The sequence below is a fragment of the Lynx rufus genome, unplaced genomic scaffold (assembly GCF_022079265.1).
Source record: "Lynx rufus isolate CCGP_SWC_20201006 ecotype Redwood Valley unplaced genomic scaffold, mLynRuf1.p SCAF_6, whole genome shotgun sequence".
NCBI lineage: Eukaryota > Metazoa > Chordata > Mammalia > Carnivora > Felidae > Lynx > Lynx rufus.
This window is the reverse complement of record NW_025814878.1, coordinates 15,458,858-15,483,728: the sequence shown is the minus strand read 5'-3', so window position 1 is coordinate 15,483,728 and position 24,871 is coordinate 15,458,858. Positions and strand designations below refer to the sequence as shown.

The following is a 24,871-nucleotide window of genomic DNA, read 5'->3' as shown; positions in this document are numbered from 1 at the left end:
CTCCCTCTCTCTCTGCCCCTCCCCCACTCATGCTCTGTCTCTGTCTCTGTCTCTCTCTCTCTGCAAAAACAAAAATAAAACTTAAAAAAAGAAAAGAAAAAATTTAAAGGTAGAGGAACGCAGGTGGCCTCTAGTTACTGGAAAAGTCAAGGAAACAAACTCTTCCTTAAATGTAATATTCAGTTAAGTTAACACTATAAGAACGTATCTATCAGCCACTAAAGTGAAATCTTTTTCCAGTTCCTGGTGCATTAGTATTTTCTTAGTGAATATGTTAGTAAATCTTATTTTGATCAGTCCGGGAAGCCCTTTGCCCTTTCACCATTTGAATTACTGAATATCCTGGGATTCTTTTCCTGCGACCATGGCAGTGACTCCTCCATTTGAGTAAGATTGCGAACAAGGACACCGAGTCATTGAAGTCCTGTGCTGGATCTGGAATCCAGTGGTGTGACGTGGGGTGGCCCACCATCCTCACTTAAATGTGTAATATTTACTTCTTTAAGCATTTCCATGTAACCAGTACTATCGGCTTGACAAAGTATTACACATGCTACAATAAATACCTTTTCTCCCAGTGGATAGAGCCTTCCAATGAAGATGCCTACCTTCTTTGGGCTGAGAGCACTCCTCAGAATTTGTGACGGAAGGGTTAGGACCCAAGCCCCACTATTTGCTTCTCTGACTGCCCTTCTGTGTTTCCTATCTAATCACGTAGCATCTTGGATCACGGGATATTTGGAAGAAACGTTTGCTGCTCTCAACAGGGTGCCGTCATGCTGTTCCTTCTTTGGTCCCAGTGTATTTGTTTCTTACGGGACCTTCCTACAGTGGCAGGAAGTATGTAGCACACCATAACCCTGGCCTTTCCCTGGAAAATTCCTGAAGTCCAGCATCGACAGGGTCATGAAACAATCCTGAGACGATAGATGACAGTTTTCTGCACCACCTAACAGTGTCGCCAGCTTCTAAATGAGGGTTCGGTGGCTCCTCAAGACAGCTCTTCTGTTTCGCTCTTAGGTCTGTCCTGAGGCAGCCAGCATCAGAATCTTAGCAATTTTCATCGTTGGGAAAAACTAAAAGCTAACTCAGAGTGCCTTAAGCAAAAAAAAAAAAAAAAAAAAGATGGTATTAGTTAGCAAATTTCTACAATACGTTTCGGAATGTTTCTCATTCTTGAATTCTCTACCTTTCCTCCAGGCCCTTTTGAATTTTTTTTTTTTTTCAACGTTTTATTTTTATTTTTGGGACAGAGAGAGACAGAGCATGAACGGGGGAGGGGCAGAGAGAGAAGGAGACACAGAATCGGAAACAGGCTCCGGGCTCTGAGCCATCAGCCCAGAGCCCGACGCGGGGCTCGAACTCACGGACCGCGAGATCGTGACCTGGCTGAAGTCGGACGCTTAACCGACTGCGCCACCCAGGCGCCCCCTCCAGGCCCTTTTGAGTGGAGGTTTCTGTTATTCCAGTCTAGGTCATAAAAATATTACTAGGTTTCCTTTGAATAACAACAGTGATGATACAAAACAACCACCATCTCTCCCTCTGTGCAGAGCGTATTGAGCCAGACGCTGCACTAAGCACTTTGCCATCTTCACTTATGTAATCCTCACAGAACCTTTTGAGATGCTACTCGTGTTTCTGTGACCACCATTTTACGGCTGAATAAACTGAGGCCCTAAGTAAGAGTTTAGGGAGCTTGCCCAGGGTTTCGTAGTCAGTAGTGGAGCTCAGATGCAGGCAGCCTGGCTCCCAGCACAGGCACTCCCGACCACCCCTGACCAGCTCACTGTGCCGTGGGGGAGGGTTTCCCAGATGGGAGAACTGCGGTGGGGGGTGGGGGGCAGGTCAGGGCATCTTCATTCCCCCTGGGGGTCATCACATTCCTTGTCCTGCTCCTGCCCATTCTGCACGCACGCTTCTGCTTCACAGTCCAGACCTAACCAGGAGAGTTTGTAATTCAGCCCCTCCAAGACCCATCTCCTAAAGGTGCTTTGGGATGGTCTCAGCCATAGGTGATCAAAGAGATCCCTGTGCTTTGAGGTGTGAATTTTGAGATTTGAACTTGGGATTGTAAGTTACCCAAGGGTCCTTTTGTCATTTGTGTCTTGAAAAGCAGCCATCCTAACCTGTGGTTTGAGCCTTTTTCTGTCCCTCAAATTGGTCTGTGGAACCAATTCCCTGGCTCCCGACTGCGTTCATCTTCTGTGAAGCTGGTTAATGAGTTGTTGCACTCCCATGCATCTTGGACTTCTGCCTCCCCAGCCTACATGTTAATCAGTCTCCCAGCTCTTCCCCACATACACCCAATTCCCAGGGCTCCCTTTCCTCCTGAAAATCTGGCTCTGGATAATATAAAAAGACATTAATTTTGAGGACATTAATTTTTAGGAGGAGTTAAGCATCCATGAGTCAAACAGAAAACAGGACCTAAGATAGTCCTAGGGCATCTCAGTGGCAGGTACTGAAGGATAGATCCCAAGGCCATTGCCATCAGGGTGTCTCTCCCCCCATCTGCTGCCTGCCCTTGAGTGACACTGTTTTATGTGGAAAGATCTAACTTGGGAGGCTGGTGTGGTTCGCACTGGCATTGCTGTTTGCACCTCTGAAGCCTGGAATGGAATAACCCTTGAAAGGAGGGAAATTATTGTTATTTTTATTTATTTATGTCTTGCATTCTTTCAAAAGGTCATTGAATGAATCACACTTCTTTTGTCATCTGATATGTACTAATTTTGTAATCCAGATAGTATTTACTATGCACAACTTAAATATGGTATAAACAGAGTCCATTTGAGGGTATTTCAGTGGCGCAGATCTATATTTTTGCAACCTTTTCTATTTTAGCACTATTGACATTTAAAGGCCCTAATCTGGTACCTCACGTACTATCTGTACTTAAAGGGTATCCTCTTGGTTTTTACTATATATAATTAAGAGCTTGAATGTATTTATTTTTATATTTAACTTTTAGGCCTAATAATCTGTGAAAAACACTTAAGGCTAAAATTATGTGTTATATATAAATTATTTTTTTTTAAAGAAATTGCCTTAAACCCTTTTCAGATACCTTAATAAAAGAATGTAATGATAGTGGTGATGATGATAATTATAATAATATGTTAAACCCTATCAACTTCCCAGAAGAAATGAAGCTAGCCCAATGTTTACAACAAAATATATCTCAGATCTAATTGTGACTTGTTTGTGTGTTTATTTGTTTCACTGTGGATAGTCCCCAAATCCTTAAAGCAAAAATTTAGTTTGTGTTAATATTAAGCACTAAATATAGTCCCTGAGTCTGACGCTTACTGGCATGAATGTTCTAAGGGCATATATGGTGTGATGGTATTTTCCGACAAGAGAGGACCTCCGTGCTAGGATTCAGTCATATCATAGACCCACCAGGTAGCTTACGGGACCCAAGTTTTCCTTTAGCACTTCTTGTTCGTATCGTATATGTTTTTAACTTTAGTTTTAGCCCTTCATTTCCTTTTAGGTGCTTGTTCATAGGAATCATAAAATTGTTTTTTGGGGGGCAGCGGGGATGGGGGGGTGCACGTCTGGGTGGCTCAGTCGGTTAAGCATCCAGCTTCGGCTCAAGGTCATGATCTCACAGTTCGTGAGTTCAAGCTCCGCATCGGATTCTGTGCTGACAGCTCAGAGCCCGGAGCCTGTTTCAGATTCTGTGTCTCCCCCACTCTCTGCCCCTCTCCCGCTCATACTCTGTCTCTCTGTTTCTCTCTTAAAAAAAAAATTTTTTTTTTAACCAATGTGAGAATCAGTTTACCTGTCATTGCAGTCCCTGAGATTAAGATCTGCTTTTGTTCTCTCTATTTTGCATTTTCCTTACTTGTGCTTTCTTTCTTCTGTTCTATGGACAAAGTGCTTTGCTGCACATTTGTGCTATCTGGCTGGTCATATCAATGGCTGGGTCAGGACTCTAGATATAGTTCCATAGTCTTTCGACATGGAATATTACAGAGAGTGGGAGGCTAAACCTTTTGCTTTTGTTTGCAAGATCTGCTTTTTTGTTTTGATTTTTGGTTGATTGCTTGTGATGCTTTCTCTTTAAAATAGAGACATTTCATGTTTCTCTTTTGTTATTATTTTTTGGGGTACTCAGACTTTTTAGTTTTTTTGTTCTTTTTTTCTTTTTAGCCTGAGAAATATTTACAAAATGTTCAGTTACTCTCTTACTTTGCTATTACTTTATTTTATCTCCACTATGTCTTTATACTTTGTATTTTTCCTCTCTGTATATGCTCCCTCACTATGGATTCTCTCTCCTGAACCAGATAAAGTGCCTCCAAACACTGATGGTGATAAGGATCATTGTGTTTAAGTTTTGCCATCCTTAGCTACTTGGTGTCACACGGTGTTGATGCGTTAGCCTGAAAGTCAACTTCTGTCCCTTCTGCCCCTTCTGCCCCTTCATGATACAGTTAGGTTTAGAGCATTGGCCATATATTTCCCATGAGGAAGACGCCTACCCCTCAGACACATCCTTGCCACATTTCTGTCTGATTTAGCTACTTGGGCAGCCCAGGAGCTTTTAAATGCTGCTGCCCTACAGTGGTCCCATACCTGTCCCTCCTCTTATCCTCATCCTTCTAAAGTTAAGAACAAGCTTGAGATTCTTCTAGAGGCACCTTTAGTTTTCAGCGATACCACATTTTCTCAGGAAAGGTAATCAAAGGGTGATGTCATAGCTTCTTTCAGTCTTTATCCCATCCATGCTTCTTATTTCCAGTTTCTAACTGTGTGGTCAAGGTCCTACTCCTCACCCTACTGAATTTGCCAGTAGAAGGATGGTAAGGTCAGGTATCAATGTTTATATTATCTCCATATATAAATTTAGAGAGAGGGAGGGGTTTACCAATCAAGGAAGCAAACAAAATCAATCAGTAGTTCATCTGAACCTTGGCTTTGGCTGTTCTGCAGGCCTAACACTCATTTTTCTTTCATTTGCTTCATCATATCACTCTGATCTCAGTGCTCAGGACACAGCTTTTCTATGAGTTCGCTAACTCTCAGATGCAATTTCAAGTCCCCTTTTTACCACAGTAAACTGTGGTCCCACAGGGTTGGACTTTCAAATCAGACTCAGAGGAATCAGAGATCTTACCTAGTATCGAGTGCTGCTCGTCAGCTGCAGGGCACAAGTAAGAGGTCCCAGACTGCCACTGCTGCTCAGGAGACTCCTTCTGAGCATTAGGGTGTGCTCGGACCCCAGTTCAACAGGTGAGGTCTCTAAGGGACATTTGCAGGCACGTCCCTTTGACAGGCACTGGTTCTGTCATGAGACAGCTCCATTTTACACTCTAAGAGCTACTTACATGCTTTTCTGAAGCCCTATCCTATAAATCCATAGTTTCCAGGATTTGTTTACCAACACCATCAAAACACACCGGGTACAATCTGCTGAAGTATTCATTCTGTAGCTGGACCCTCCTGCTAGCGTTAGCCGGGAGGTCTGTCATTTTCACGAGTACAGAGAGATCAGACTGGATCTCCCCATAAAGGAAAGGAAGACCTTTCAGGCATGATGCTGAGCATTTACTTCTCAAGAATGTATCAATTTTGTCTTTTTTTTTATGCTTCCGTTTCTGCCAGTCATTAGATTCGACCACATGATTGATATGTCTAATTCATTAGACCAGTAGTTAGAAAAGAAGGAGAATGTAAATAACTGTATGTCCTGTTTTAATGCAAAATGATTGATGGTAATATCAAATAAAAATATGGCAGATATTTTATGAGTATCTACAATGATCATTTTTGTTATGTTATTTAAATAAAAGAATATGAGGATTATATTTTTCCGTTCTGTGGGTTACAAAGCATTATAAAATGACTTTCAACCAAATGCTAAAGACAGTGAAATCAACTCAGGCCTCAGTCCATTTGGGCTGCTATAACACAGTAATACAGGCTGGGCAGCTTATAAACAACATTTATTTATCACAGTTTTGGAGACTGGAAAGTTCAAGATCAAGGTACTAGCAGATTTGGGGTCTTGTTAGAGCCTTCTTCCTGGGTCATAGATGGTCCTCTTCCCACTGTATCCTCAAATGGCAGAAGGGACGGGAGCTCTCTGGAGGGTCTTTTTAAGGGCGCTAATCCCATTCATGAAGCTCCACCCTCATGACCCAATTACCTCCCAAATGTCCCGCCTCCAAGTACCATCACACTGAGGCTTAAGTTTCCACATATGAATTTCGGGGATATACATTCAGTGTAGAGCAGTTTATTTTTGATTAAGTCTATTAATCTACTCTTTTGGCATTCGATTATCGATTTTGCCTAAAGTATCTCTTATATTAACTAAGTAGTGTACCTTATTTGATACCTCTGCTGAGTAGAATATCTCTTCTGAGGTTTGTGATATGTACGTGTTAGTCTAAGGCAAAGCATGAAACGTTGGTATGCGTAGTATACCTACCTTTTAGGTAAATATCTTCCTAGAGTTTTTTTTTTTTTTTAAATACGGTTTATTTATTTATTTTAGTAATCTCCACACTCAACATGGGGCTTGGACTCACGACCCTGAGAGCAAGAGTCACATGCTCCTCTGACTGAGCCAGCTAGGTGCCCCAAATATCTTCCTAGAGTTTCAAAGAGACATAGAGGAACATTGAGCTTTAGATCAAACTTGGCCCAGCAGCCATCCCGACCGTCATTGTTTCTACTTTGCTTCCATCCAGACATGAGCCTCAGTGTGTGTGTGTGTGTATGTGTGTGTTATTTGTCTCCCTAGGGAGGACGAGCATGCCCTCATCCAGCAGTACTGTCAGACGCTCGGAGGGGAGTCCCCGGTCAGCCAGCCCCAGAGCCCAGCTCAGATCCTGAAGTCGGTAGAAAGGGAAGAACGCGGAGAACTGGAGCGGATCATTGCCGACCTGGAGGAAGAACAGAGGTGTGTTCAACCTGGGAGAAGATTTGTCCCCCCTGGGCAAACTTCTAATGGGAGATTCCTTAATAATAACTTCAGTATGATCCCTACCCATTCTCTTTTCAGAAGTGGTTTCTAAGAAGTCAAGGTGGAGTCAAAATCTTATTGGGGATTAACAGACTGGGGCACTGGCTGCAGATTATGAACGTGAGGGTTCAGGGAACACTTGGTTAAAGCTATAGCTTTGTCCTTGCTTACTCATCTCACTGTTTAATGTTTCTACCTGAGAAGTCTCCTGAGCTCAATCTGAAGCTCGAGGGCAGTTTCGGAGAGAAAACCGTGCCCACAGTAGTAATTCCAGTTGTTCCTTTTCTGCACTAGAAACCTGCAGGTGGAATATGAGCAGCTGAAGGAGCAGCACCTGAGAAGGGGTCTCCCTGTCGGGTCACCTCCAGACTCTGTCGTGTCTCCTCACCACACATCTGAGGACTCAGAACTTATAGCAGAAGCAAAACTCCTCAGGCAGCACAAAGGTCGTCTGGAGGCCAGGATGCAGATTTTAGAAGATCACAATAAGCAGCTGGAGTCTCAGCTCCACCGCCTTCGACAGCTGCTGGAGCAGGTAGAGTGTGTGCACCGCGGTGGGGCTCCCGCCCCCTCCCAGTCCGTGTCTGTCCCGGAGCATGGTCCCAGCATCAGCAGAGAGGCTCACTTGCAGACTGTCACCTCCACACCTGATTAAGACTGGCTTAGGAATCCCTCTTCAGATGGAAGTATCACACCCTCCAATCGCTCAAAAAGTGGAGTTTCCCATTCTTTGGTAACGCTGAAATCTGTCTCAGCTCTGAGTACTTTAAAAGGAAAGACCCTGTAATATACATCTGCATACATTACATGTGGGAAACTCTGTAGAGGTTAAGGGGAAGGAAGTGATCTGAACTGTTCAAGCGAAAGCCTTTCTTCCAGTGAGCTCTTTTCAAGAAATTAAGTAACAGATGTTTATTAATGTGCAGCTATCATTTCCTAACACTGGGCCATATTTTATGGCAATTTGTATACTTTCTTGACGATAAGAAATAGAATTTACGTTATGATGAATGCACACCTGTATGGCAAATACAAAATAATTATTATAAAGAAAGGCTGTCTCTTATTTTCTACTTTTAAATTTCCTTCCTTTCTTCCTTACTCCCCGTGCCTGCCTGCCTTCTATCCTCCCTTCCTTCCTTCCTTCCTTCCTTCCTTCCTTCCTTCCTTCCTTCCTTCTTCCTGTCTTCTTTCCTGTGTTCTCTTTATCTCTGCGTCCCTTCCATTTTTTTCTCTCTCTCTCTTTCTTTGTGCTGGTCAGCACCTACCAAATCAATTTTATAGCTCATCAGTGGGTAATAGCCCACAATTTTGAAAAATACTGTCCTTTGAGATATAAAAGAGGCATCAGACAGAGTGTTTTGGTGCTTGCAGTCTTATTAGGGACCAAGACAAGATAGTACAAAATATAACAAGATAGTACTGCACATAGAGATACAATGCCATAGAGAATTAAGTACTTGATTACATCTAGCAGTTAAAGAATGGGAGTCATGCCACAGAACTAGCAATGAAGATGCCTTGGTAACAGGTACATATTGGGTAGAATCCCCACAGATGGGGCTAGACTTTCTCTTTCTTGAAAAATCTATGACACCAACATTCATGTCATCTTTTGCCTTTTTCTCTGGACTGTAGAGTGTGGGGCCCCAGGCAGTGACTAGGCATGCCTTTCTGCAGAAGTGATTTATCCAAAGACAGAAACAACTTTTTCTCCAGTGATTTTCTCAAATTTCAGAAAACCACCTTGTCATAGTTGCTGTCAGTATCTTTTAACTTGTCAGAATCATTCAAAACAGTGTAATTTCTGCATTACCTACACAACAGGCCACAGATCACCCCTTTTGACCATATAGTTTTCTGTATGTGTGTCACTGTTTTGGAATTTATATTAGACTGTTTTGGGGAAGGCTTACTTTGGGCCTCCAAAGGGTGCCCCATTAGAAAACAGTAGTACCCCTAGAGTGCCCCAAAGCCTGGCTTTCTTTGAGTCCTTTGGAATGTTTGAGTCCTCCTCCCTGCCAGTCACATACACTGGAAAAGCTACATATACTCTAGCAGTGTGAATTTGAATTGTCCCCGTGGTGGAAAGGATGAATTTTCTCTTGAAATCTCTGATTTAAAATATGAAGTATTATCATTAACCTAGTGCAGCGATGGAATCATTGCAGAAACGAAACAATCTTTATTTGCCAGAGCCTGTCGGAGAGCTAACGGCTCTTCTGCATACGCACACTCCGCACCCTCCCCCTGACTCTCACCGCCCCATTAGACAGAGCTGCCTAATGGCTCATGTGCCTCCAGAATTGCACAGTAATGCTTTTAGAGATAGCTGATATCTAAATGGCTTTGTGTATCCCAGACTGTGGACCTCTTATCTCTTCTTAATGACTTAGCATGAATGCCAGAAGTAGATGGAAAATTTACCTGATAGTAAAAACTGGCAGAGCCTCCAGACTTCAACCAATATAAATCTAATGGAAAAGCCGCCATCAAGAATATTGTAATTTCTGCACTCCCTGGAAAATGAATCGCGCTTTCTAATTTGACTACGTACTTGTCAATTTATCCATCACTATTTCAAAGCTTTGTGCAGAGTGCATTTACAAAGTGTTTTTGAGGTGTCAGATCCTGTTCTGATCTCAGAGGAAACACTAACTGAACACCCTCCTCACAAAATCCTTTAACACAGGCAATCGTTTCACTGTCTGTCCCCAGTTTACAAATAAAGAATCCACAGCACAGGAGCGCCTGGGTGGCTCAGTCAGTTGAGCATCCAACTCTTGATTTCAGCTCAGGTCAAAATCCCAGGGTCGTGGGATCGAGCCCCACATCAGTCTCTGCACTGAGCACAGAGCCTGCTTGGGATTCGCTCTCTGCTCCTCTCTCCAACTTGCATGCTCGCTCACTCGGAAGGAAGGAAGGAAGGAAGGAAGGAGAAGGAAGGAAGGAAGGAAGGAAGGAAGGAAGGAAGGAAGGAAGGAAGGAAGGAGAAGGAAGGAAGGAAGGAAGGAAGGAAGGAAGGAAGGAAGGAAGGAAGGAGAAGGAAGGAAGGAAGGAAGGAAGGAAGGAAGGAAGGAAGGAAGGAAGGAAGGAAAAGAATCCAAGGCATAGAAGGTTATAAAATTTGCTCAGGCAGGTACTGAGTGGTGGAGTTTGAATTCAAGCATGTGAATCCAAAATTGTGTTCTTAAGTCTCTAATACCACATTGAAATATTGATTTAAATAAACAAATGAGCTGATTTTGAAATTGGATAAATTTACTGTATGAGAAGCAGTGCTCGTTTTTTTTTACAGATGAATGAAACCTGTTTCTAGATTCACTTGGTTGACATAAAAATAATAGCACAATTGAGGGATGTAACTGACACTGAAAAATAAATCTTGCATTATAACCAACTGAGCTGTTCAAGGAGCCCGAACTGAAGGGAGCAGACCACCCAGTATTCAGCTGAGATCGTAGTGAACCCACCAGACTGATGAAAACATGTGTTCTGAATGTCTGAGACCAAAGAACTCTACATGTCTCAGTTATCCATGGAAGTAAGAAACAGAAACGTGTTATTTGAATTCTTCCTCTGCCTTAACATCTGCATGTGATTGCAGCCGGAATCTGATTCCCGAATCAACGGTGTCTCCTCCTGGCCTTCACCTCAGCAGGCTGCACTGACCTACTCGCTGGATCCAGACCCTGGCCCACAGTTCCACCAAGCAGGTTGGTGTCCTTAAGACCCGGCCAACTCCCCCGCTCTGCTCTACGCTTCGCCATTGGTTGGTTTTTCATTTTCAACTGTGTTCTTACTCCCCGGTACCTTAGAGCAGAAAGGAGTTTCATACTCTCTTCGTGCTCAGCTGCGTACAAAGACATTTTAACAAGACCAAAAAAGCAAACATTCCAGAATAAGAATCTATAATATATTTGCTTATATACTGTGTAGTAGTGGATTGAATTTTGGTGAAAGATGGAAAAAAGTACTCTTTTCGTTTGGGGATGAGCAACAATTTAATTTTGGCTTTGCCTTCAGAGTGATTCTTTTTTTAAAGTAAATTTTCTGTCTTTAAAATTTATATTTATACGTATTCAGAAAATAATCCTAAAGTATATTATATACCAAGCGTGGTTTTCTCTGCCCAGGTCTGGGAATGAATATTCTGCTTTTTCCATCCTCATCCCTATAGACATTGCCACCCCTCCTGCCCCTGTCTGAGGCCAAGGTCTCATCTAGCTTATTATTGGTCACAAAGGGGACTTGTCACCTCTGCTTAGGAAAGCCTCTGTCAACGAGTATTCAGGAATGGCATTTTGTTATTGATGAAATTTAAGTTCTGAAATTCTGAAGACCATATATTTTAACCAAATTAATTTGTTTCTAAGATATATTTTGCTGCATTAATCAGAAGGAAACCTAAGGTATTAATATTATCTGAATTGTTTTAAAGAAGTGAATTATTGGGCGCCTGGGTGGCGCAGTCGGTTAAGCGTCCGACTTCAGCCAGGTCACGATCTCGCGGTCCGTGAGTTCGAGCCCCGCGTCGGGCTCTGGGCTGATGGCTCAGAGCCTGGAGCCTGTTTCCGATTCTGTGTCTCCCTCTCTCTCTGCCCCTCCCCCGTTCATGCTCTGTCTCTCTCTGTCCCAAAAATAAATAAACGTTGAAAAAAAAAATTTAAAAAAAAAAAAGTGAATTATTTTGCTCTTGGTTATAGAATAAAAATCAAGGTAAAAAGTATCTTCAAAACTACCTCTAGATTTGTAGCAGCATGAGCTAGTCCATGCCAAAGTCTCCAAGAAGAAAGAAGGAAGGAAAAAGAAACTGGTAGAATATTTTTTATATAAAAAAACACTTGGAATGCAAACTAATGGAATTTCATCTAACAAATTGAAATAATATGACCACATTAACTTATTTTTCACTCATAAGTTTTCCCTTGGCACATGGAATCTTCCTACAGAGACATCTAATGCATTTTATTTATATGAAATTATATTACCAGCAAATTGATACAAAAATGGTTTTAATATTATTCCCCAAAATTGTCCTTTTCATAGAGTCTTATTTTCATGTTGATATTTAGAGGCCAGGATTAGGGTTTTTCTCCCAATGTTGGGTTTTGGTGGAAAGCTGGATGTTCATTTCGGAACGCCTATTGTTTTGTTTCTGTGCTGCCCCAGCGGCGGAGGACCTGCTGGCCCCCCCCCACGACACCAGCACGGACCTCACGGAGTTTATGGAGCAGATCAACAGTACATTTCCATCTTGCTGCCGTGAGTATGAAAGACCCCAGCACTACCACTCCACCTTCCCTTCCATTTCTTCTTCCCTGCTTGGCGCCCTTTGTCTTCTTTGGTAAGATAACAAAAGCCGCTATTAGAAACAGGATTGAATATGATTTGAAAATAAATCAAACATTCCGTATGTCGACCAAGCAAATGAAGCTCAGCCTAGATACCATCGCGTCACTGGCTGTGGTGATGGTGCTGCTCTCTGAGAGGTTTCTGTTGTGCCTTCTGAAGGATAACATGAAGGCAAACAAAACAAGTTGCTTTGTAAGAAGAAGTTACCCTCTTCAGTGCAAACTGTAGTACGACATGTGTTATTACTTCAAAAAAGAGCTTTTAGCACCCAACAAGGCATGGAAATGGTCTTTTCTGATGTAATTCGCTCTCTCTCTCTTTTTAAGATTTTAAGTAATCCCTGCACCCAACATGGGGCCCAAACCTACAACCCCGAGATCAAGAGTCAAGCTCCACTGACTGAGCCAGTCAGGCACCCCCACTCTCTTTTCTTTGAGGTCATCAGATTCATTTCTGGGAGGGGATTATTTTCACATATTTTTTTCTCTTTTGTTTTCTTTCTTCTGGTTTCTCTTCTCATGGAATGAAACAGTCACTGCATAAAGGCCAAATAATTGAAGGCTTCACAGATTATGACCCTGTGACTTTTCCATATGAACAACCAAGAGCCAGAAAATAATCAAATGAAAGCAGTCCAACTCCCAGAGGAAATTACATAATGTTCTTATTTATTGATTTTTCCCCCCAAACTTTTTAGATTCATTCTCGTCATCTCAAGGTTTCTACTGAGCTCTCACTTGGGCGGTTTCAAAGGGAAGCTGTGCACTTTGAGTGCATGCTAACTACTTAATGCCGCAATTTATCCTAAATAATCTTTTAAAGAAATTTGAATATGTTATTTATAACTTTTAGGGTGATTTCCACTCAAGTTGATTTTTAAATCTAGGCAGCCATCGAAGTAAGATGTTAGTATGTATGTATACCACTGTAGAGACTAGATATATGTTATATATGGTAGTACATATATAAAACTGCTTCTCATCTCTCCCCTTTTCATCCTGTCCTCAGCAAATACCATCCTAAATGATGAAAAAAGGCATCACCAGGAAGGTAGTTAAGTAAGATATATTGACTTCATTAAAAAATATGCTTCAACTTCTACAATTCTGCAGTTTATAAAAATGCCATCATTAGCAGGGAGTGGAACTAGCTCTTTGAAATATAGTCTTCCCTGAATTTTCAGAAGTATTTTCCTAAAGGACATAGTACAGAATTCTATAAGCACATAAATATATTTATATTTGGGAATGTGTCATTTTCCAGTTATTATCTGTGATTATAGTTCTCAATGTTTCTTGAATTGTATTTATTATAGGTCAGTCCCTACACTCCCCCAAAAAACATGTGCCCATGTGTGCAAATGTGTATGTGCACATGCACACACATACACGTGCACACATACTTTTTTGGCCTTCTGGAGTCTCACAAAGGCTTCAGAGGGTCACTTGAAGCCCCTACACTATCAGATTGTTGCCTGTTTTCTAGGTGCTGTAACAGACACAGTAGATGAGCAGATCAAATCTTTTATATTAAGGTTGAATTTTCTAGGGATTTTTATTCTGAGTTGTATGTTATTTAATGGCTAGATAAAACCTCATCTTAGTCACTATAAAAGACAGAATTTCAAGATTAAATTTCTAAATGAAATTACTTTTTAGTTCAGCTTAAATCCAAATACATTAATAATTAGTTAGGAACAAATTCTGCAAATCAAAGCCTATTTATAAGTTTGCATTTAAATGTCATGATAGACATGTTCAATTTAAAAGTCAGTTGGCAGTGAGTTAGGATGGGAAATATGTTTAATCAAATGCTTTACAGTGTCTATAGATGTATAATTTCCACATTAAACTTTTTAAATATTTACTTATTTTGAGAGAGACAGAGTGAATTGGGTAGGAGCAGAGAGAGAGAGGGAGAGAGAATCCCAAGCAGACTCCACGTTGTCAGTGCTGAGCTGACATGGGGCTCGATTTCATGAACCATGAGATCATGACGGGAACCAAAATCAAGGTCTGAAGCTTAACCGATTGAGCCACCCAAGTGCCCCTAAATTTTTTATATTAAAAATTCATGGTGTTTTTTTTTAACAGTTTGTCACAAAACAATTACTCTTAAATGTTTTTCTTAGTATATTCTTATATGTAAATGTTATAAAAGTCTAATCTGGCATATTTTAGAAGAGAATATAATTAAATGTAAATAATCATAATTATAAGGCAAAATGAATAAAAAAAGAAATGAGTATGCTGCTTCGGAGTGTGTCTCCTTCTCTTTCTCTGTCCCTCCCCCCCTCACTCTCTGTCTCTGTCACTCGAAAGGGAATAAATGTTAAAAAAAAAATTTTTTTTTTACTCTCCAAGATAGGGACAGCTTTCCCTTAAAAAAAAGGCTTATTTATAAAATTGATACATAGTTTTAAAAATTGTGTCTAAAGTTATTAAACCTTTTAAAAATTGTTGCAGAAAAGATATAGCACCTGACTTAGACTTTGTGCCCAGTACATGTTTCTGAATTGAATGAATGCATGAATAAATACATTTTCTAACAGGAAGGTTTAGTTGGTAAAGTTTCCCAAGATAGTATACAGAAGGTTTGCAGCGTTCATTTGCTTTCTGGCCTCTTTTAAGTTGCTCAGCTAGCAATATTTTAATAAACTTTTGCATTCCCAAAGCTTCCTGACCACCCTTGGAGGATTTCTCTAAGCAAATCGGATTGGCACTCTCCCAATGCCAACCCAATCCTGTTACTAATGAGAGCTTTAAAACTGCTTGTCACCAGCATACAATGAATTGATCTGCATGTTAATCTTGACTTTTGATCCTTTGTGGATTAACAATTAGCATGGTCACAAGTGAATTTACACTCCGGGCAGTCCTGGAATTAAAATGAAACTATAATCATAAATCCTAATTGCATGAATTGCCTACTTAAACATGGCATTTGTGTGTGTGTACCTATAGATTGTTGTGCATAACACTTTAGAATTTCTCTGTCTCAAATTAATATACCCGTTGTTCCTGATAGCATCCTTGAATTATGGCCTTTTAAAGTCTTCGTTTAATTATTTACATTAAGTTTCAGAGCAGAGAGGGAGGCATTTTCATCTTTTCCTGGCAAGGCGTTAATGAAGGGAATTTGTGTTGTCTGTTAACTAATGTACATATTAAAATTTTCACTAACTGCTATAAGTGGGTTTTTTTTTTAATGTAAAATCCTCTCCGTGTTTTCATTTATGTCATCCATATATAGAGGATATGAGAGGATTTGGGGCCGATAGACCAACAAATGCTTTTAAAATTATTTTTTATCTACAGGCATATTTTCACAGTGAGTCGCCTGTGTTTATTAAACTTGAGTGGCATTCATCACAAACTCAAAACCTACTAAAATGCAAGCATTTCCTGGTTCCTTTTAAAAATATATGGGCGCAGTTTGTTCAGGGGAGTACCGTAGCCTTTTATTTGATAAGAATCTATAGGGCTCATGATGCTGATTTGGAGCAACGTGGCTTCAGTTTTGGTTTGGGTTTAGCTGTGCGTTACGAGTAAGAGAAGTATAGTAAGAGAAGCGTGTATAATAAGAGAAGTGTAAGTGCGTGTGGTGTCCTTGATATTTGTGCAACAGAGCGCTCCCTCAGCGTAGCTCAGTGGGAAGGATGCCCACTCATGTTTTCCTGCTATGACCTGTGCATCTGGCAGGACTAGGCTGGCTGGATTTTAGCCTAATTCGTTCCCTCCAGGCATCATAAAGTTGCCCTTCTCCTTCACTCTGATTTTCTCACAAAGCCCCCACTATGTGGTCGTGGATGTCTTTTTTTTTCCCCTTCAGCACAAAAAAGATGAGAGATGGAAGGAATGCAACATGCTAGATGATGAGGGACGGTTCTTATTTGACCAGATGTCCCCATCAACGGGGGTGCAGAATATCCTCTGACCCGCCTGCCCGTGTCCGCCCTCACAATGTCCCCTGGGGCATCCACACTTTTGTAACCAGGAAGGAATTCGAGCTGCTCAGCAGCAAGGGCGAATCAGACCCCATATAACGACTTCTCCAGTGCTCTCAGCTGGGCCCCAACAAGGCACAGTGATTAGCCCAAGTATCTAAAGACTGTGGGAATTTGGCCAGCCCTTTGAGGCAAGCACATTGCCACCAGCTTCCTAGACCCCTGGGGCGAGCGTGAGCCAAGGGGGGCAGAAACTGAACACTCGTGCCCCTTCACTTCCCAAATCACCTGCTGGTCAGAATTTGTACTAGTTAGCAAAATATGCACACTTGCTCTGTTCGGATACATAAATCAAATACATGGCGTGATTTCAAGAGGAAATTTTGAATTTTTTTTCAAAACAAGTTATTTGCTGAATGCTTCGGTATGGACTTATCTGAGAGAGCCAGCATATGTTTTGCATATTTTGGTAGAATTTTTATATCTTCTAGGACATAGGATATGAGAAACTAGGGAAAAGAAACTAGTCTTTGTTAAAGCATCTAGCCAGGAACAAAGAAAGAGAGAGAGAAAGTGGAAGGAAGGAAGGAACCAAAACTTGTTTCTTATTTTCTTATTAGCACCCATTTAACAGCTGGGAGCCATACACTCCACACTTTTGCTTGCCTGAGAGGGGGAACCAGCAAAGCAACCCTAGCGCCTTCAATTGACTTCTTTTGTTTTCTCTTTCAGCCAATCTCCCCAGCAAACCACAGGTAAGCGTTAATGGGTTGATTGGCTCAGGTGTTGTCGATTACAACGGGGAGTAAACAGATTAGCTGCTTTTGATTTGAGTGCAGATTTTATTCCCCATGTAACTTAGTAAACTTGCTTGACGTTTAAATGTTAATTCTGTACAACAGTTTGTCAGTCTGGGGAGAGGGAACCCTTCCCAAGCCAGTTCTTCCAGATGCCCAAAATACCAAGTGCCTGATGTGTTCTAACAGCTTTTTAAGGGCCGCAAATACACTATGCAAAGTTACCCTGGGTGGATTTGGCTGACCACTGTTCTCCCAGATATGTACTTATGGTCGCTATCACAGAACATTAACTTAAAGCAGTGACTGCAACGGTACACAATGTGGTTTTGTTACTTTGAGAGGGAAAACATTTTGATTCTTCATTTAAAAATTTGCTGAGGTTGGGGAGGGGAAAATTTGCTGAGAAATGTTGGCAGCTTTGGCTTTATACCTTTCAGTGTTTTCCTTATCAGGTGCTTTTAGTACTAATGAGCCACAAGACCATAGTAAATCTTTGGAGAACATGTTCTTTCATGAACTTGTTTATTAATCTTTAATATTCTGACTGTGTTATTATCTTGATGGCAAGAGGGGCTGGGGTCTTAAGGAGAAGCACAGACAGTTGGTCTTTAGGACCTGGAGGGAAGAAAAGGAGATCTCAAGCCAATTAGCAGGTGTGATGTGAGAGGTCAGGAGATGGAAGGACTTCGTCTCCATGAAGAATCATCTTCCGATTGCTTGTGTTGTCTTAGTGAATCAGAAGCCAGGGCTTTAGCAGAGAGTGACGACAGGAGGAGGTGTCAGAGGTGTGAGGAGAGACTGGAGGATGTGCCATAGCTGCTTGGAGATCGGGAAATAACAGGGAAATAGTGTGACTGCAAGGCAACGTTGAACATGACTTACGGTGCCTCCTTGTGAACGGCCGGCCTGCAAAGGCTGTGTGTTGTCTCCTGGCCGCCACGTTCAGGTTCATAAGCACAGGCACCAGAGTCGGGCTGAGTGTTGCATTTAACCAGAGTTGAAGTTTTGGTTTGGCCAAGAGAGTACAACAATTCAAGGCAAGAGGCAAAGGTATGATGATGATTGAACAAAGTATCGAAGCTTGTAGGGAAAGAAGTGATGATATGTTAGGTGCAGGAGACAGAAAAAAAAGTGGGGGGGGGGAGCAATGGATTGTGGTAGCAAAGGGTGGATGGAGTTGGGGTCCTAATGGAAGTAAGTGAGAAAGTAAGGTGGTTGTCAGAGGCAGGATGATTGAGATTGGAAGTGTTGGAGGGGGTGAGGTATTGGTGATGGTCCATTTGGAACTTTGAGTGCCTGACAAGGGTGGAGGACACATTCTCTGGAGGAGAGGAGTTCAAGGAACTGAGAGGCCAGATTTTTGGAAGAATCATCTATGTGGGCAGTGAAATCACTAGGATTTAAACATAGTTTTAACACGATGACAGTGAGCCATTCTTCAAGAAGTAAGGGAACATGACCCAAGGGGCCAGAAGATGACTACAGAGTGGGTGGTATAGTCTAATGGCATGGGATTCAAAGTTGGGTGGAGAGGGAGAGAGAAAAGGGCCTGAAAAAACACAACATGGACCTAGAAAGGACGTATCCAATACATGAAGAGTGTGGGAGATAGAAAACAGTCGTATGTGAGACGGTTGTGGAGGAACCTGTGTCTTCAGGGGAGATCCAGATATTGATGCGTTCAGAGAAGAATTGACAGGCATGGGTTTTAATGATGATGGATCCAACTGTATGACCTTCCCTTCAAAGCATTGATGCCACTCCCTTGAGTGTGAGCTGGATGTATATCCTCTCTTGCCTACGTGTACTGGCCCTGGTCCATTAACTGGCACCACTGCACACCCTTAAACTGTGATTCATGTCTTTCGTGCCTCTTGTCTGGACCCCAGCGTGGGTCGGAGACCGGTTGGAATTGTCGAGGATCCCCCCTCAGCCACAGACCTCCCACAGTCCCCCAGGGAGAGATGGAGTGCTTGCACCAGCCTAATTCACTCATCTCTGGTACCTCCAGCAAGAAAAAGCCGAGTGCTCTCCATTTTCACTTGGTTTCCAGCCTGGGCAAGAGAAAAGTCTTCCAAACTTCCTCTACACTGGCTGCAATGATAAAAAGCAGACTAGATGCCTTCGGGATGAAAGAGAAAGACCTCATCCCAGGGAGCAAAAGTCACATGGAAGTAAAGGGTCCCCTTTGAACACAGCCAAAGGGGCTGTGAATAGTTGTGAAAGAAGTACTTTTATTTCTCAGAAGAGTTGACAGGTCTCTGCTACCTGTAATGTTCTGTGTAAATGTTGTTCTGACAGCACTGTTTCCCTTCCCACAGGCAATGTGAAGTATTCATCTAGCCAGTCAACGTTTCCTGACTTAACAGTGTTGCCCTTTTCAGCAAATGCCAATTCCGAGTTCCATTTAATCAGAAGCTCCATGGCTCCTTGAAACATGCTGTTGAGCGCTGACTGTGTGTTCTACTGAAGGAGTAAAACACTGACTATCCAAAGAGAAAGGATATTTTGTTTTTATAATAATCATATATTATTGGTTTTTTTTGTTCTTCCCTTTCTATGCAACTGTAAATTAATGAACAGAGTGGTATTTGGAAATGGTATTACATTTGTCACTGATTTGTATACTGTATACAGCATTGGGAAAGTGGGTGGGGGCTTTCTAATATGATACCTTCTTGTTATTAACCATAACAAAAATTGCATAAGAATTAGAAAACAGTGTTACATTTTTACATTCCTTTATATTAACCTTGTACAATAACTTCGTTTATTTCTTCCGCTCTTTTACCATTATGTTTTGGTTATTTATAATTCACCAGCCACATGACCACATAGATTTCCTGTATTCATTTCCATGATTTGGCCAAATTAATAAGTCATATATTTCAATTAAATATTTATGTATATGAATTAGGCTACATCTCTTACATACCACTTAACTTTATTTGACATCATACTTAGTGACCACTTGGAAAACCACAGTAAAAGTCCTGTGGGCCTAACTGGCATTCCTACTGGGATTTGTTTCCAGCATTTTATTTCCCCGCTCCATGTAATAAGTAGATCTTGATTTCTTTATTTATTTCATGTCCCAGTATATATGATAGAGGAGACTTAGAACAGCATTATAATAATCTCAAAGATCATTTTTACCAAAGGTTGCTCATTTAAGTATATTCTCATTTGGACACAGAAAGAGAACATGGGATAACATTTCCTTAGTTGCTAAGTCTTGATTTTCACCATTAAATACACAACAGACCTTTACTTAATCGTGCTACCGGAACACATCTTTGTCTCGAATTCCCTTTGAAGAGAATTTTATTTTGTTTATGTATACTCAAGCCATTTGTAATTCTTGAAACTCCCAGTTCTTTTCTTCCTGACAGCAGACAAATTCAATGCCTGTTTCATTTTACCTTTTGGATGAATGATTACATCTTTTATTACTTTTCATTTGATCAGTATATTTGGAAAGGATGTTTATCAAAAGCCCATGTCACTGCTTCCATAGAGGAATAAAATTATGCCTAGATGGTGGTACCCCTGCCTTTGAGTCAATGCTGTTAGGTATTTGGTTTGGCTTCTGATTTAACATTTAACTGATTCAGTTGAAACGTGTTATGTAATTACCAAATGTAGAGAAACCAAAAAAGAAAGAAAGAAAGAAAGAAAGAAAGAAAGAAAGAAAGAAAGAAAGAGAAAATCACGTGTTTTGATTCAAGCATATGTGCATTTAAAACATCAGGACATTTTAACTTTGGGTTCTCTTGAACTGGGATTTGGCCAGAAGGAGGCTTAAAGTTAGAAATTGCTATTCTTTTAGAATAGGTTGGGTGGGTTGGGGGGCAAGGGTGTCTATTTGCAGCATAGATATTTTGAGAAGAAAATTGTTTTATATAAGAGGAAAGCCATGACCACCTTTCTACCTCAGATGCATCTTCATCCATTGTGTTGGAAATAGCTTTATGCCGTTGCAGTCTGCAAAATCTAGAGCTTTTATCAGGCCACATCAAACCCAAGAAAAGCACCTATTTAAAGAAAAAAACTTTCCCTGAACTCTGAACACAAGTTGTAGATTTGGTGTCTTCCTTGTTCTTACTTTGAAAAGTTACGTATTAATTTTTTTCTGCTTGTAATTGTGTGCAACATGTCTTCTATCTGCTATTAAGGAAAAGCTACATAAAACACTACATTGTAACCTTCTAAGTAATAATAAATAAAAATATATATATATCACAGTAACAACAAGGGGAAATAAGTATGTAGTTCTTTTGAAATATGTGGTAAAGAACTAATCATAGACTATCATCTAATCTGATTACATGTTGTATTTTTCATCCTGAATAAAAGTAATTTTAACACAAGATGACTTTGATATTCTTCAGCTGTGTTCATTGAGAGACTCTGAGCTCTGAGTGTACATTTATGAAAATAAAATACGAAAAGAGCCTGTATAATGATAAAGCTATTATTTTCTTCTATTTTCTCTCCTACACAATGAATGAATTCTTCCTCTTGTTCTACTGTCTTTCTGTGTGTCCCTCTCTTCTCTATTATTTATATAATTCTCAGTTTCCTTTACAGATAGAAAGCTTATAGATAGGGAAAAATGATGTTGGGTGTTAAAAACATACACATGAAGCCTATCAGGCTTTTGTTTTAATAACTTGGATGCTATTGTATTTACTTGATTCCTCTTCCAAATCCACTTAGCCGCATGCCCTTAAATAATGTGCTTTTTATATGTGCACTGGGTTTTAACCATTCTGGTAGTAAGTTTAATCCATTCCTGAAGCCATCCTGTGGGAAATAGTGTTGAGAATTGTATTGCTTGATTCTAAAAGTAAAGGCTACCTATGAAATAGAAAAATCCCCAAACATGTAATTTGTTAGAATAAAACAGATACATTCTAAGGAACATGCATTGTAAGCATCCTGTTTACCCCAAAGTAATAGTCACATAAAGCATTCCTAAGGAAACAATTGTTAAGTTCTAGTAACCTGTTGAGTAGGTAATTGGAAAGGGAAGTGGGAACACAAAACAAAGTATTGTTTTTACACTAAGCCTTTAGCTTGTTATTTCTGTCTATCCTTGAGATTATATGTACATTTTTTTTAAGCTTATTTATTTATTTTGAGAGGGAGGGAGGGAATCCCAAGCAGGCTTTACACTGACAGCACAAAGCCTGATGTGAGGCTCAAACTCATGAACCATGAGATCATGACCTGAGCCAAAACCAGGAGTCAGACGCTTAACCGACTGAGCCACCCATGTGCCCATGTACATTTTTAAAGAATGTAGTTTGCCCTTGGTTTTCTCCCTGCCTCCCCCCCCATTCAACTGTTTCAGTCAACCAACTATTTCGGTGGCGTTTCTAAATTCATTAGTTGAAACTTTAATGCGAACACAGTAAAACACCACTAACACCACACTACCCAGCACTCTAGATAAGATCCAAATACTTCATTCCATATGATATTAGCTAGTGTTTTTGTGAGGTTAATTAAGTGATAGGAGTGAGCCCTTGATGGAGGTCAAGAGCCAGTGTCACTTGTGCTATGTCCACTCCCTGGGGTATTAGTTATCTGTTGGCACGCTAATCGGTGCGGCAGCCATAAAATCTCAATAACAAGCATGGCTTTAGCCCCTGGGATGTGAGATTCAGCTGATGGGGGAGGACTTCTCTTGCCGATATGTCTGGGGTTGACTGGTTGTTGAGTGGCATCGGGTGGCCAGTCTGGATTGTTGCAGCAACCCAGCCGGCTTCTTTCACCCACTACTGAGCTAACTGGGTATATTCTCATACACTGACCCAAGTGTGGGTGTGCAAATGGAGGGCTTTGCTGAGAACTGGCACACCACCACTTGTACTAAATTCTGGTGGTGAAAGCAAATTGCAAGGCTAGGTATGGAGACTAGATCCCAGTTCTTTAATAAGAGCAATTACAGAGTTACTGAGGGTATGACTATAGAGAGGGGCCATAAGATTTCACTGTATGAGCTTCGAGGTAGATAAAGCAGGGGACATAGGCCAAAATATTACAGTGTCCATTTCCTTGGGCATTATGTCCACTGTCTCAATGGAATGGGAAACGAGTGGACTCTATACAAGGCATTCTTTTTTATTATTATTATCTTCATTTTTGAAAGAAAGCATGTGTATGAACTGGGGAGAGGAAGAGAGAGGGGGAGGCACAGAATCCGAAGCAGGCTCCAGGCCCTGAGCTGTCAGCACAGAGCCCGATGTGGAGCTCAAACTCAAGAGAGATCATGACCTGAGCCGAAGTCGGAGGCATAACCAATTGAGTCACCCAGGTGAATACAAGGCATTCTTATAAAACAAAGGTCAAGAAGATCATTCCCTCCTCCCCAGGCTACCAATTCAATTTCAGAAAGAAACACGTGTAGGAAAACTTAGCATATCTCTGCCCAACTTTCTCTAGGAGGAGACCTCAGGACTGAAACTAAATTTAGGAGGAAAAAGAAAGAAAACAGAAAAAACCTAGATGAAAAATGGAATAAAAGGGATATTGTTTTAAACTGCTCAAAAGGTTTGTTCAAGCTGAACTGTTAATTTTTAGATGGAAGAACACACAACACATAGAAGGTTCTTCACTTTGTCCAAATGAGTAGGGCACATGCCCTATTGTGCCCCTGCCAAAGCATTTATTTAGAAACATAATTTATTTGCACTTTCTATAAACTTAACCGACCTGGCCCTAATGTCTAATTTTGAAGACATTCCAAGTGGTGACATAGTTTCATATTTTAGAATATTTGCAGTGTATGTTCGGCTTCAGATACTCTCTTACAGCTTATTTTTTGGGGACTCTTTTGAATTTTATATGTGGGTAATTAGGGAAAATTAATTGACAGTTTCCCTCAGCCTAGCTCTGTTCTCTTCCAGGGAGCACAAATGTTGAATTCATAATTAAATGAGATGAGTTCCCAGCCTGCTATGGGATGTAATTACAATTAGTTCCTGATATTACTTTTTTTAGGCCACTTTTCAAAAATATTAGAATACTGATTTTTAAATTTTTACTTCAATTATTTTTTAAATTTACATAAAATAAAATGACATTATAAAACTGTTGGAAAGAATGGAGTCATTCTAGTGTAAATCTGACCCAAGTGAGCCTATCAAAATTGAGAACAGTCTGATTCATTCTACCCTGTGAATTTCACGAGCCATGTTGACTGCTTGGCAAATTGTGGACAGCCACACATTCCAGTGGGGATGTCTACAGTTACACTTTCAAAAGCCTCCCGCAACCACCACCCCCACACCCCCAGGGGCGCCTGGGTGGCTCAGTTGGTTAAGCGTCCAACTTCGGCTCAGGTCATGATCTCGCAGTTTGTGAGTTGGAGCCCGGCATCAAGCTCTGTGCTGACAGCTCGGAGCCCGGAGCCTGCTTCGGATTCTGTGTCTCCCTCTCTCTCTGCCCCTCCTATGATCATACTCTGTCTCTCTCTGTCTCTCAAATATAAATAAATGTTAAAAAAATTCAAAAATTTACCCCCATCCCACACGATCCTCCTGTACCCTGTTCTCCCCTTACTATCACTGTTCCTCCACCCCCACCAAGTAGGCTTATATTGTCAATGATGCTTAAAATAAGGCGCTGCTTAGTACCAAACAAAATGCATTCTGGATACTATCTCCCCAAAATGTCTATGATGAGTTAATGAAATGAAAAAGGTAAAGAGGAAAGTTAGAATTAACCGTGGATCAAAATTGTGCCTTGACTTGAAATTTAGTGGCTATAACTGCACTGAAA

At 41.0% G+C, this 24,871-nt stretch overlaps 1 protein-coding gene across 11 annotated transcripts in view; it reads left to right on the top strand.

The window, feature by feature from the left end:
* Nucleotides 1-21,453, top strand: part of UTRN (utrophin) — a 574,142-nt gene extending 552,689 nt beyond the window's left edge. For 10 of the 11 annotated variants that reach the window (XM_047102476.1, XM_047102480.1, XM_047102475.1 and 7 more), the window contains 6 exons: nt 6,761-6,919; nt 7,277-7,517; nt 10,590-10,698; nt 12,155-12,247; nt 17,016-17,038; nt 19,405-21,453. In XM_047102476.1, the coding sequence (XP_046958432.1) occupies nt 6,761-6,919; nt 7,277-7,517; nt 10,590-10,698; nt 12,155-12,247; nt 17,016-17,038; nt 19,405-19,413 (634 nt within the window). In that variant the 3' untranslated portion in view covers nt 19,414-21,453. The remainder of the gene's footprint in view (nt 1-6,760; nt 6,920-7,276; nt 7,518-10,589; nt 10,699-12,154; nt 12,248-17,015; nt 17,039-19,404) is intronic. The other variant, XM_047102484.1, reaches the window with a different exon arrangement.
* The last annotated feature ends 3,418 nt before the right edge of the window (nt 21,454-24,871 follow it).